This window comes from Podarcis cretensis, assembly GCF_951804945.1.
Source record: "Podarcis cretensis genome assembly, chromosome: 14".
NCBI classification, from domain to species: Eukaryota; Metazoa; Chordata; class Lepidosauria; order Squamata; family Lacertidae; genus Podarcis; species Podarcis cretensis.
In genome coordinates this window covers 45,065,957-45,078,734 of record NC_137183.1, presented here as the reverse complement: position 1 = coordinate 45,078,734, position 12,778 = coordinate 45,065,957, and the positions used below count along the sequence as shown (strand labels likewise).

The 12,778-nt window shown below is 43.4% G+C and overlaps 1 protein-coding gene across 1 annotated transcript; it reads right to left on the bottom strand.

The window, feature by feature from the left end:
* Nucleotides 1–1,568: 1,568 nt before the first annotated feature.
* Nucleotides 1,569–9,876, bottom strand: LOC307202389 (parvalbumin, thymic-like). Its single transcript, XM_079952250.1, has 5 exons — nt 9,723–9,876; nt 8,922–8,990; nt 5,908–6,040; nt 2,909–3,018; nt 1,569–2,089 (listed from the first exon to the last, which is right to left on the bottom strand). Exons 2-5 carry the CDS (start codon nt 8,980–8,982, stop codon nt 2,061–2,063), a joined length of 333 nt encoding a protein of 110 aa, XP_079808376.1. The 5' UTR covers nt 8,983–8,990; nt 9,723–9,876; the 3' UTR covers nt 1,569–2,060.
* Nucleotides 9,877–12,778: the final 2,902 nt, after the last annotated feature.

Sequence of the window (12,778 nt, the reverse complement as noted above, 5' to 3'; positions counted from 1 at the left end):
CAAAGTATACAAACACACAGTTACACACACAAACACAGAGAGCCCAATAGCTATGGGAATGGCCTGGGGGGAATCCAGCAGGCCAGATTGAGACGACTGGTAGGTTGCATTTGGAGCATGAACTGGAAATCCCCCAACCCTGATACAGACTATATTGACCCTGGGAGACCTATGGTCTGTTTCCATATAAACGTCATTCCTTTGTTCCTTGGGTGGCTTCTCTGGCATCCTTAAGAATATTGCCACTTCAAAGTGTTATAGGAATTCTAAGGTCTCAAATATACCATAAATGTTGATAATTGCACACATACCTAAGTATATAAACCACATGTCGAAAATGGTACAGGAAAGCAATCCGAAAGCCATCTTGGCTCTCCTAAAGAATCTCAATATTTCCACTGCCTCCTTAATCCCCCTTGCCTGAGAACAGGTAGGCAGATAGCAGTCAGGGGAAGTTCCTGAAGGGATTCCTCTCCTATATCTATGAACCTCCTTTGTATTGATCATCAGTTTGCCCAGATGCTCTGCATTGAGGGGTGTCTGACCGGCATCCTGGTTGTCTTACCAAACACTAATGTTTTGTGCAAACTGTGTCTGGAACTGTGTAAAACTTGCTAAATCCTCAGGAATATCACACCTTGGCCAGCCTGAGCCACATTAACCCCACCTTATGTGTGATGTAATTTCTGACTGTAGAGGGCATGTCCTTCTTCTCAACGCCGAAATGCAAACCCTTAAAAAAGACGTTTCTTCTTAGTTTTGGGTCTCTTTTGCCTCCTTGCAAGGAGGGGAGGGAACTCTTTTGCAACAGAAAAATAAAGATCTGCCTCCATCCGTTCATCTCTGGCTGATCCTGGACTTAGGGGAATCAGTCCCTTGGGGGGAGTTGAGCAGCAAAAGCCAACCACCCCTATTTCTCTATATCAAAAGGAATTGCTAGGGTTGTTTGTCAGGTCAGAGCAGCTTTGAGGGCACAATCCAAGCAGGCAGAACTGACCCTCAAATTTGTCCTAGCACTTCCATAGCTGACCATGCTGTGGGAGGTCTAAATATCCAGTTTGCAACCATTATTATATGTCTCCCACCCCAGGGGCTCCTTTGTCAAAGAGAAGAAATGAGTTATCCACACCTAGTTCCTTCTCTGCCATCATCCAGAAAGATCAACAAGTCTTCTGCCTTTGCCTTTTATCAACACTTAATTCCTGCCTTCCTTATATTGCTCTGTGACTCCATGCCAGAAGGAGGCCTTGTCTCTGGGTCCAGGAAAATGCAGTATATGTTTGCTGGTGTGTGTTATTGAGTGCTATTTCCATGCTGGGCTTGCCAGTTCCATTCTGGCTCCCTTCCCCACTCAGCATTCCATATCCACACCGTCAGCTAAAAATGAATGCTTCCAAAGCATAACAAAGTTAACATGTTGTGTTGCTGTTTTTTTTTTTTTTTACATTCACAATGTACAAAAGAAAGAAGGGAAACTTAACAACATAAGTTAAACAAGTAAAGAACGATTCCCTAATTTGTGAATGATGAAGTCTCTTTATATGTACAAATGAACAATTCCACCAGAGTTAACTACAGCAAGGCATTTAATGAAGCTGGTTGTGTTAAGGCAAGGACCAGTTTAAACATTCTCTTTAAACATTTTTGTTTAAACATAAACAAAAATCAACATGATTCTCCCATTGTCATTTCATATACCTTGATTGGAAGGAAGATTGATGTTGGTTAACTTTTGATCCAGAGATCTCTTTAAAATCTCACATTTATTGAGTGTTCCTACTAGCGCCTACTGCAAGTGAAACATAAAAGTTCGAAGTTCTTCTCCTTAGATTCCAACTTTGTCTCTGTTTGATGCAGACCTCCTTTAACTACGAATTTGTGACACCAGACAATAAGAAAGATCAAACAGCGCATTGGGAGTTTAACAAAGTCCTCTAACAATAAGAAACAATATATTGGCAACTGTCAATGCCATTTAACTGTATAAAATGTATAAATAAATAGTAGATTTGCAATAAGAAATAGTGTTTTACAATACAATAGCTTGGTCTTCCACTTGATCACTTGCTTGTAACCAGTGCTTGGAACTCTAGAAAAGCAAAAACAAAACCCAGATTTAATTATTTTGCTGTTGAGAAAACTAGACAGCTTTATTTTTCTTTTTCAGAATCCATACTGATTCTCTCTAATGATGTCACACAGAGACTTCTGCCAGAGACTGAATTCAATGGTTGCATACACACCATACATTTTAAGCGCCCCTCAAAGAATCATGGGAACTGTAGTTTACCCCTCAGAGAGCTACAGTTCCCCACACCCTTAGCAAACTACAGTTTCCTAAATTTGGGGGAAGGAGGGGTGTGTGCTTTAAATGTATGGTGCTATAAATACACCTCTCTACCATTAATTGCCAGGTTTTTTATTGTATGTATGTTTTACCACACTTTGCCAGTGTGAGCCACCAAACCCTTTCAACCCACTGTGCTACCAATCTGTGTTCCCAGTCTGGACCCCTCCCCACATGCCATTTACACTGGGGAGGGAACTTTTATTTTGTTCAGTTTGAGCTCCCTTCTTCAAGGGAAACTCTAGATTGAGGGCCAGGAAGAGGGGAAGGTTAGAGACCCCTGCTCCCCTCCTTTGCATTTTACCAAAGAAGTACATCATATTTACAAGGAACAAGAATCAAATTCTGGGCAATTTGCAAGATAGAATCATAGAACCTGAACTTTCTGTTTTTGGATTTTAGTTTGTCTCGGAAGAAAATTCCAGAAGCCCTGATCACTTTTAATTTGTTCATTGTCATAAACTCCCTATCCCTATTATATTAAGGATAACAGGACAAGCAAGGCATACATGTCAGATCCAGGTGGATTAATAGGTAAGCATTCCGCTAATTTATCCCCACCTTCCACTCCAATTTTGCCATCTCCATCGGTGTCACCTGCCGCCAGGAAAGCATTGGTCTCCTTGTCAGTCAACACTCTGGCGCTTGGTTTGAAATTCTGCATGAAATTTCTGTCAGAGAAGAATTGATTGATGAGTGATAGGTTAGCAAGCTACAGTGGGGCTACAGTGTGGTTTTATCAACATTCGCCATGAAGCATTCCTTTCTGCTGGGAAAAAAAGCCTATGCAAAGCCTCCCCTCTTGCCATAGGGCAGGAAGAAATATATTTGTAATAGTCATAATAATTTGTTAATCTCTGGCATTCCTGCACCTCCAATACCCCTTTCATATAAGTTACTGCTTGCGCCCCCCAAATTCTTTCACATGCCAAAAAGTCACCCACAATCCAATCATCCCACCAACCAAAACATTCTTATTATTCAAGCTTTCATAGGCCATTGAGATCTCTTCTGCATTCTGCCACTTGGGCTGCCAATCTAGGTGAAATGCAAAACAAATTCCACACGCTTGCTGTGCTTCAAAGTGCTGCATTTCCATTCCCCTGTATTCTCCGCAGCCCCTGCGCTTTAATTTGATGGGAGAGGTAGGTGAAGCTGATACTGTACTAAGGAATGCAAAAACAGCTACTGTTGGGTCGGCCTCTTTGTTCTGCTACGTTTCTTAACCTCTGAGCCCTGAATAAAGGTAAAGGTAAAGGTACCCCTGCCCGTACGGGCCAGTCTTGACAGACTCTGGGGTTGTGCGCCCATCTCACTTAAGAGGCCAGGGGCCAGCGCTGTCCGGAGACACTTCCGGGTCACGTGGCCAGCGTGACATCGCTGCTCTGGCCAGAGCCAGAGCCACACACGGAAACGCCATTTACCTTCCCGCTGGTAAGCGGTTCCTATTTATCTACTTGCACCCGGAGGTGCTTTCGAACTGCTAGGTTGGCAGGCGCTGGGACCGAGCAGCGGGAGCGCACCCCGCCGCAGGGATTCGAACCGCTGACCTTTCGATCGGCAAGCCCTAGGCGCTGAGGCTTTAACCCACAGCACCACCTGCGTCCCACAATATGGTTGCGTAATTCGTATGGAATGTGGCAAAGGTGCCACTGGGGACTTAAGTTACACCTGGGGTCTTATATTCGGAAAGCTCTGAAAGTGGCCAAACAAAGAGAGAGGAAATGGCATTACCAGAAAAGAGGGCACTACTGATCAGCATAAAATTTGCATTTGCTTCTTTATATGTATAGGTGTAGCTTTAGGATAATTGTAATAAAAATGCAGTAGATCTCACCCTAGTGGGGAAGACACATCAGGAGCAGATGTTTGTCTGCTCTGTCTGCTTTCCAGATGCTGCTAACTGTTGATGGACAACTTCAAGTCCCCTCCTGCTCTCCCTTCGGAGGGCTCGTTATCTTTAAACCAGACAGCCTTTCAACCAGAGGACTGTTCTCTAAGACATGTGATGACCACCCTATGAAAAAACCCTAGTTCAAGTCTTAGCTTTGGTGCTGAATATCTGCAGGCAATTCATGAGCTTTTGCACCTTTGTCATTAATTGTATGTATGTATGTATATATGTATGTATGAATGAATGTATGTATGTATTTAACATGTATACCAGTTTATATTTCAAGAAATGACTAAGTGGTTAGAATATATATATACATAAATTCTGCATTCAGTATGAGTGCAATAGTTAATAATAACAGTTTTTATGGCGATGTTATTGTTGTTGTGTTCAGCTAAGCCCCACGTAGAACAGACCCACTGAAATTAATGACTCTAAGCTAATCATGTCCATGAACTTCAATGGGTCTACTCTGAGTGGGCCTAGCACTGAATACCACCCATCACCATCTTCCATATTACATTATAGGAATAATACAGTGCTGAAATAATGCATATGTAGCACCCTGATCACTAACGATGGAGTGTTTTCAAATGCTAAGGGAACAGTGCAGACAGAATCAAGCACTTCGAAGCATCCTTATTTTAGTGGGAAAGATGTAAACATATATTTACTATTTATTTAAAACATGCATATCCCAAACAGTGTATTTATGTGACTCATACTTTTTCAACTGATATCAATTAAACTTAAAAGTACTTAACTTGGGCTGGGTTGTGCCTAAAGTATTATTTGTGTGTGTGTGTGTGTGTGTGTGTGTGTGTGTGTGTGTGTGTGTCTGTGTGTGTGTGTGTGTGTGTGTGTGTGTGTGAGAGAGAGAGAGAGAGAGAGAGAGAGAGACTTGTCTGAACTATTTACATACATCTCCACTTGGAGGAACATTTATGCTCAATGGGTTGGTTTTGGAGAACTGTGAATGAAAGGGCAATAGTCACCAATGCTACAGGGACACAGGTGGTGCTGTGGTCTAAACCATTGAGCCTCTTGGCCTTGCTGATCGGATGTTTGGCAGTTCGAATCTGTGTGGTGAGGTGAGCTCCTATTGCTCTGTGCTAGCTCCTGCTGACCTAGCAATTCGAAAGCATACCAGTGCAAGTAGATAAATAAGTAGGTACTGCTGCGGTGGGAAAGTAAACTGTGTTTCCATGCACTCTGACACTCATCACAGTGTCCTGTTGTGCCAGAAGCGGTTTAGTCATGCTGGCCACATGACCTGGAAAGCTGTCTGCAGACAAACACTGGCTCCCTCGGCCTGAAAGCAAGATGAGCACCGCAACCCCATAGTCACCTTTGACTGGACTTAACCGTCCAGGGGTCCTTTACCTTTACATTTACCTAGTCACCAGTCTTCTGTTTCTGATTGTGTAAAAGGTTGCACAAGTTGTTGAACCAGCAAATCAACTTCTTTGGATCTGGTTTCATTTTGGATCTAGTGTCAGGTATGAAATAGTTTGTCCATAAGTGGAGCGCACCTTTCATCATGAACATAAGATGCCTTCTGCACAAGGGGGCATATTTGGATCTGGCCCAATGGCATGCAGGTTAACTACCGATTGTAAAACTGAAAATTGTCTCTGGGAAAGGCATTTCTTCCCCTTCTACTCACTGCAGTTCTTCTTTCTCAATGAATCCACTCTTGTCCTGGTCAAGGACTCCAAATACTTTCCCCAGTTCTTCCTTAGATTTTTTGGTTAGACCCGTTTTCTCAAAGAAGCTTTTGTAAGTGAAGGAATCGGGAGCTTTTGAAGCAGAAAAATGAAAAGAGATGGTGAAATATTGGAAGAAAAGGGAGGGGAGAAGTTAAAGGAAATAGATTCCCCCCCCCCCCCCGACCATTGTACATGAATGAGGACAACTTGTCTCCCAAAAAAGGTCATATTTAGCCTTCCATCCTACCATATGTTTTCAGGGAAGTTTGCCTTTGGGGTAGCAATTCTGCTCGAATCAATTATAGGACTCAATAAAGGGTCCAGGACAAATCAAATTACCATGCCTCTCAAAAAGGCACAGTAAACAAGAGTTGCATTTTAAGTTGGATGTGCACTGATACAAATATGCAAAGCAATTTGCAACTTGAAATTCACATAGTTTCAGCTGTGCACGTTGGGTTTCAGCAGCTGAGAATTATCAGTCTAAAAGGAGCCCTGAGACCCACAAGTTGGTCTTGTTTTCGAAACCAGGCTGGGTAGGTCTAAAAAAGGACAATCATAGAACTTCCTTTAGGAATCAGGAAATGCCCATCATCATCTTCAGCTAATGGTTTGGCACCAACAAGCAGATCATGCCCCGCAATGGAGGCGGTTAAAAAATGTTCTGTTTGCATGCATAAATATAAATATATATATATTTAAAGAAGATCAAAACAAATAGAAGTGAATGCCATGTTGCAAGTTGGAGATAAGGTGAGTCCCACCAGGTAGAGGCGCTGTCAGGCCAAGACTTTGGGGCAAAGGTCTGGGGTCCCACTATGCAAAATGAGCCAGAAAAGCCCCAAACACAGCCGGGCTGGTGAAGTAGCAGATGCTGTCATCTAACAAGTGCCCTCCCTCCCCATAAGGTCACTGAACCCAGAGTCTAAAATTACCTAACTGCACTATTGGCCCAGGGTCTGAAAAGTTTGACGACTCTGGCTCTAAATCATGCTAAGATTGCAGAGTTCAATTATAGCTTAGAGAATATTCTCTCTGAGAGGCTCGGCACTAGGGGCCAAGGTGAAATCTGATTCTATGGGCATTTAAAGCCAAATTTATCAAATCCACACTTTCCGAAGCGATATGTGAACCGAAACGCAGCTATCCTTCGAAATTCACACTTATTCGGATTTTGCAATGCAGTTATCCAACCAGTGTTAGCAAAAAAACAACAACGCATAAATTAGAAGGAAGTGTGCAAAACCCCCCGAAGACATCAGTGGAAAAAACATATAAAAATGCATTATATTAGGGAAACGGCTTGCAAAAAATGTGTACATTAGTCAAAGCTACATAGAAAAAATGTGTTCGGTCAGAGAAATTTGCACATAAATGCTGATAAATTTTAATCAGGATGATGATGATGATGATGATGATGATGATGATGATGATTATTATTATTAATATTCAGCTTGTTGCAAAATGTGGAGAACTAAATTTAAGGCAGGGTAAATGAGAAACAGAGAACTTAAACTGATAGATCCTTCCATCCCAACTCAACATGTTGGTCTTGCACATACACACTTTGCTATGATTTCCAAACTCTGTTGTCTGCAGTAGCCTTTGGCATTGGCCTGAAATGACACCATGTCCAGGCGATTTTTAGGGGGAGGACGATGTCAAGATACACAGTTGTGGTTGCCGCTTAATGGGGTGGGGAAAACCCCTTGCGGGGACTTGCGGAAGGAACTTGTGCTACTCCAGGGGCTAGAAATTGTTAGAGAATTTCTACCCCCTCCAACCCCGAGATTTTTGGTGAAATTTTTCCTGCAATTTCTCTGCAGGCAAACAAGGTTGGGACTTTTAAGAGGCCATTTGCTCCCAGCTCTAGAATTTCCTTTTGCTCACCCAACAGAAACCAAAAGAAAAAGAAGGCTGCTTTGCTGTTTTTTTTCTGCAAAACTTCCGAATCATTTTTGGGCGGCACCCACCATTCTCCCACAGCTATGCCCACAAATAACACATTGGGCCTTTGAAATCAGGGGTTTTTTTTCCTATTAAGATTCCAAACAATAGCAGCAAAGAGGGTGGCTATACTGTAATACATCCGCTGGTTGTATTATGCTCTTTGCACTTATAGCCAATTATTATTATTATTATTATTATTATTATTATTATTATTATTATTATATTGCCCACTAAGCACAACAACAACCATTTTTTTTTGTATCTGCAATTATTACAAATAGTGTTATCACAGTTGTCATTCAGGGTTAGCACAAATTTTAACCAATTACATATAAAATGAATGTTGGGGAATCAGAGGACACACCTCCTCTTTGTGGTAGTTAATATACACAAAGAAGGCAGACTGTGAATTTGATATATCATATATTAATCACATTGGATACAGCCCCATATTTCAAAAAAATTATCCTCACCCAGGGCTAACCTAGTTTTGTATAAGCTTCTTTGCCTGTGTGATCTGCCATCTCCTGTACAAGTATCTAACTGAAAAGCCAGATGTACACTTTTAGAAAGAGGGTTTGTTTGTTTTTTGTTTGTTTAAATATTCTACATCTCTGTCTGTCTTAAGTCTCTCTTCTTTATGAGGTGCAGACAACTCACAGTTATTGGTCGTGACAAGCTCACTGCCAAAATTATTTTGGATAGAATTCCTTCAGTTCATAGACACACAATTTATAATTTACAAAACGTTGTGGCTTGGCTGTGTTTCAATAGCTGGTTAAGTTATTTTGTCTGCTTTGAGGGGGGAAAATAACTTTTTGGGAAGGATTGTTTGTTTGTTTGTTTTGCTTTGCATTTTTAGGAAAGCGTATTTTAGGAAAGTGTCTGTTTTTCCACTAGTGCTGCACAATCAAGTCCAGGAATGGAGAATGGAAGAGCAGGGAGAAAGTTACAGATTTCTTTAAAATATATTGTTTGCCTGAGGGTAGGGAAACCAAATACTTTTAAAGATAGAAATTACCTTGGCAGCTTTTCAGGGCAGCTTCAATGTCCGCATCAGACAGGATACCGGCGAAAGCCATTATCAAAGCTATAGGGGGAGGAGGGAGAAATAGTTAGCTGAGGTTAAAGACAGAAAGGAAAGTTATGAGGGCCATAGGGACATGGGAGGCTGCCTTAAACTGAGTCAGACCATGGGCCTTTGTAGCTCAGCACTGTCTACTCTGGCTGGCAGCAGCCATCCAGGGTTTCAGAGAGAGATCCGAATAGCATTTTCAAGCAGAGGTAACTAGGTGCAGGAGGTCTCAAGCGTAGACGGCTGTAGCTGCCAGAGCTCAAGTTGTTCTTCAGCCACCAGATGGGGTAGCGGCATGAGCTCTCCTTGTATCGCTAGGAAATAGTAGCAGCAGCAGCAAAAGCAATGATTACAAGTCCAAGGCAAAGGAGCTGCCATTCAAAACCAGCGAGCAGAGTTCCTTCGTCAAAATAATATTATTTTTTTACAAAATCCTGTTGTCCACCCAGGTTGTGTTTTTTTTCCACCAGGATGGTCACAAAGGTGATTAATTTGCTCTTCTCCGATCATTGTCCCCCCCACCCCAGTTTGCACAAACGCCAAAAACAAGCAAAACAAAAAATATTTGTGGTAATAAGAATAATAAGAACAAATCTCTCATTGCTTGACAGCTTCTTTGGTCTGAGAATCTTGATAAGTTTCCATGCAGGTGGCTATTTTTTTTAATGGCTTGGTTGTTGCCAATGGCTGCAAAAATAATAAAAAATGGCAGGGGAAAAAATCTCTAGGCTGAAAGGCTAAACTCACCTTATGGATGTTTCCCAAAGCTGAGAGAAGAAAAGGGGGCAGAAAGATCTAAGATCTAAGGAGAGCTCTTCTCTTAGGGTATTTGCTTGGGCAGAGACCTTGTCTTATATAGGCTTTAGTTAAGACCCCCCAAGCCTTTTACAGAAGTCCTGGGACCACGTCATTGGTCAAATGCCCCAGGGGATAAGATACTGTAGCTGACAAGACCTGCTAGCTAATCAAATTGATATTTATATCCCAAAGGAATGTACATCGGGTCTTAGACAATATAGCAAGTTTTCAGAGCCACACAAAGTCGCCCCCCAACTGCTGTCTCCTAATGACACCCAAGTAAAAATGATATTTATAAAATATAAAGTTGGAACATTCCCACCCCCCCATTTAGAACTTTTATCTAGTTTTCTATTAAATGATAAGATCAGAAGACTTTGCAGGACTGTCTCTGTGCTTCCAGGAAGCAAAAACTCTGGGTTCAAAGAGGCTAGTTTGAGAGTAAATCTGTGCTGAGTGGGTCAGTCTCCAGAAATAAATCATGGGTTGCATGCAGTGCAATTCAAAGTGCTGGTTTTGGCTTATAAAGCCTTAAAAGGCTCAGGACTGCAAGGCCTAAAGGACTGCCTCTCCCCATATGAACCTGCTGCCCATTAATTTCAGTGGTCTACTCTGAGGAGATCAGTTATGAATTCCCACTTACCCTGCTACTTAATCATCAATCCTACACACCCCTGGGAATAAGTCCTGCAGTATATATATGAAAGAAAGATTAGCAGCCAACGAGGTACCACAGCAGTACCATACCTCAAGTCCCATTAAATTCAGTGGGATTTACTTCTGAGTAAACATGCATATCCCAGTATCCCTGCCAAGAAAACTCCATGGACAAAGACAACAGGCGGGGGGCAGTGGAGGACAGGAGTGCCTGGCGTTCTCTGGTCCATGGGGTCACGAAGAGTCGGACACGACTAAACGACTAAACAACAACAAAACAACAAACATGCATAGGATTGCACTCCATACTTAAGTCTTCGCCTTTATTTATTTAAAAAATGACACACATCCCTATAATACAATGGTACCTCAGGTTACAATGGTACCTCAATTACAATGGTACCTCAGGTTACAGACGCTTCAGGTTACAGACTCCGCTAACCCAGAAATAGTACCTCGGATTAAGAACTTTGCTTCAGAATGAGAACAGAAATCGCACGGCGGTGGCTCAGCGGCAGCAGGAGGCCCCATTAGCTAAAGTGGTACCTCAGGTTAAGAACAGTTTCAGTTTGAGAACAGACCTCCAGAAGGAATTAAGTTCTTAACCCGAGGTACCACTGTACCTTAAAAACCAGGTTACTAACCAAACGGACCTGGAACCTGCGATCATCATCTGAGGCCCTTCGTTGTGTGCCTCTTCCACGAGAGGTCCAGAGGGTGACAACACGAGAATGGGCCTTTTCTACCTGGCTCCCCATTTGTGGAAAGTGCTCCCCAGGGAGGCTCACCTGGTGCCTTCATTACATATCATTAGGTGCCAGATGAAAGTGTATCTCTGTAACCAGGACTTGGGCTGATTAACATTCTATGGTCTTCAATGTATTTTATGTTCTCATTTTGTATTTTTACATTGTGTACTGCTCTGTGATATTCGGGTGAACAAATTTAAGTAATTAATAGAAGGGAGTAGGAGGCTTAAACTGAGGGCAGACCAGAGGATTCAGGAGAGCACATGGCTTCTGTTTGAAGAGCAAAGCCCGGAGCTCTAGGCCTCCAGGACTACAAATATGGTGGCCCTAGGAATGGACCATCAAAGCAAGGGAGCCGGCGTACAGCTTCCAGGTCATGTGGCTAGCATGACTAAGCCGCTTCTGGCGAACCAGAGCAGCGCACGGAAACGCCATTTACCTTCCCGCCGGAGCGGTACCTATTTATCTACTTGCACTTTTGACGTGCTTTCGAACTGCTAGGTTGGCAGGAGCAGGGACCGAGCAACGGGAGCTCACCCCGACACGGGGATTTGAACTGCCGACCTTCTGATTGGCAAGTCCTAGACTCGGCCTTTGCATCTGCCCACCCTTGTTAATCATTAGCAACAGCTATGGTTGCTTATGAGGTGTCCACAAGGATAAACAACAAATAAACAATAAAACCTATCCGTTAGGGCCAAACTCTGATTCCCCAAATTAGCCAGCCTCTATGGCATTTAGGTAATGTGGAGGCCCCTTGGATTATATAAATTCAACTCTAAATGCTCCGTCTTAACTGGCTCGTGGATTAAGCTGTTTGGCTGCTTCCCCGCTTAGAGCTGCTTCTCCTGGCAGAAATTATACACATGCTTGAGAGAGAGAGAGATCTGGAACCATCCCAGAAGTATGTCAGCTTTTGAGAAGGAACTCCCTGTACCATAACTGGCTGGAGGTCAGCCCATTCCAAAGCAGTGAGCTCCCTTGCACTCAGCAGCTGAATATTGCTTCTCTGGTTCAGGGGGGCAGGGGGAATGGAAGATCTTCTGCTACGGTCTAGCGAGGGACTGGGAGGGATCTGAAAAGTTTGCGGCAGAGGCAGGGGGCCTGGGGAATGACCCAGGAGAGGGGGCCAGTGTTTTATGGGGTTTGGCACTGCTTGCAAGGCAGAAGTCAAGGTGGGGGGAGGAAGAAGGTTCAGAGCAGTCTGAGACAGAGGGAGGCATGCAGGAAGTCTCAAGGGTGGAGGAAGAGACTGCTCAGGTGAGGGACGGGCTAGTAGACTCCCTGCCATCCCCCGTCCTGCCATCTCCTAGAACCAGGAGGGCTTGAAGGGGCAAAAGCATCAATTGCTGGCGCTGTGGGTTAAACCACAGAGCCTAGGACTTGCCGATCAGAAGGTCGGCGGTTCGAATCCCCGCGACGGGGTGAGCTCCTGTTGCTCGGTCTCTGCTCCTGCCAACCTAGCAGTTCGAAAGCACGTCAAAGTGCAAGTAGATAAATAGGTAACCGCTCCGATGGGAAGGTAAACGGCGTTTCCATGCGCTGCTCTGGTTCATCAGAAGCGGCTTAGTCATGCTGGCCACATGACCCGGAAGCTGT

What these genes read in the sequence shown, in the direction of transcription:
- LOC307202389 (XM_079952250.1), bottom strand. Translation starts at nt 8,982, where the DNA reads ATGGCTTTCGCCGGTATCCTGTCTGATGCGGACATTGAAGCTGCCCTG. An exon ending in TGCCCTGAAAAGCTGCCAAG is followed by an intron (nt 6,041 to 8,921) that starts GTAATTTCTATC and finishes CTGCTTCAAAAG; the next exon opens with CTCCCGATTCCTTCACTTAC. An exon ending in ATTGAGAAAGAAGAACTGCA is followed by an intron (nt 3,019 to 5,907) that starts GTGAGTAGAAGG and finishes CTTCTCTGACAG; the next exon opens with AAATTTCATGCAGAATTTCA.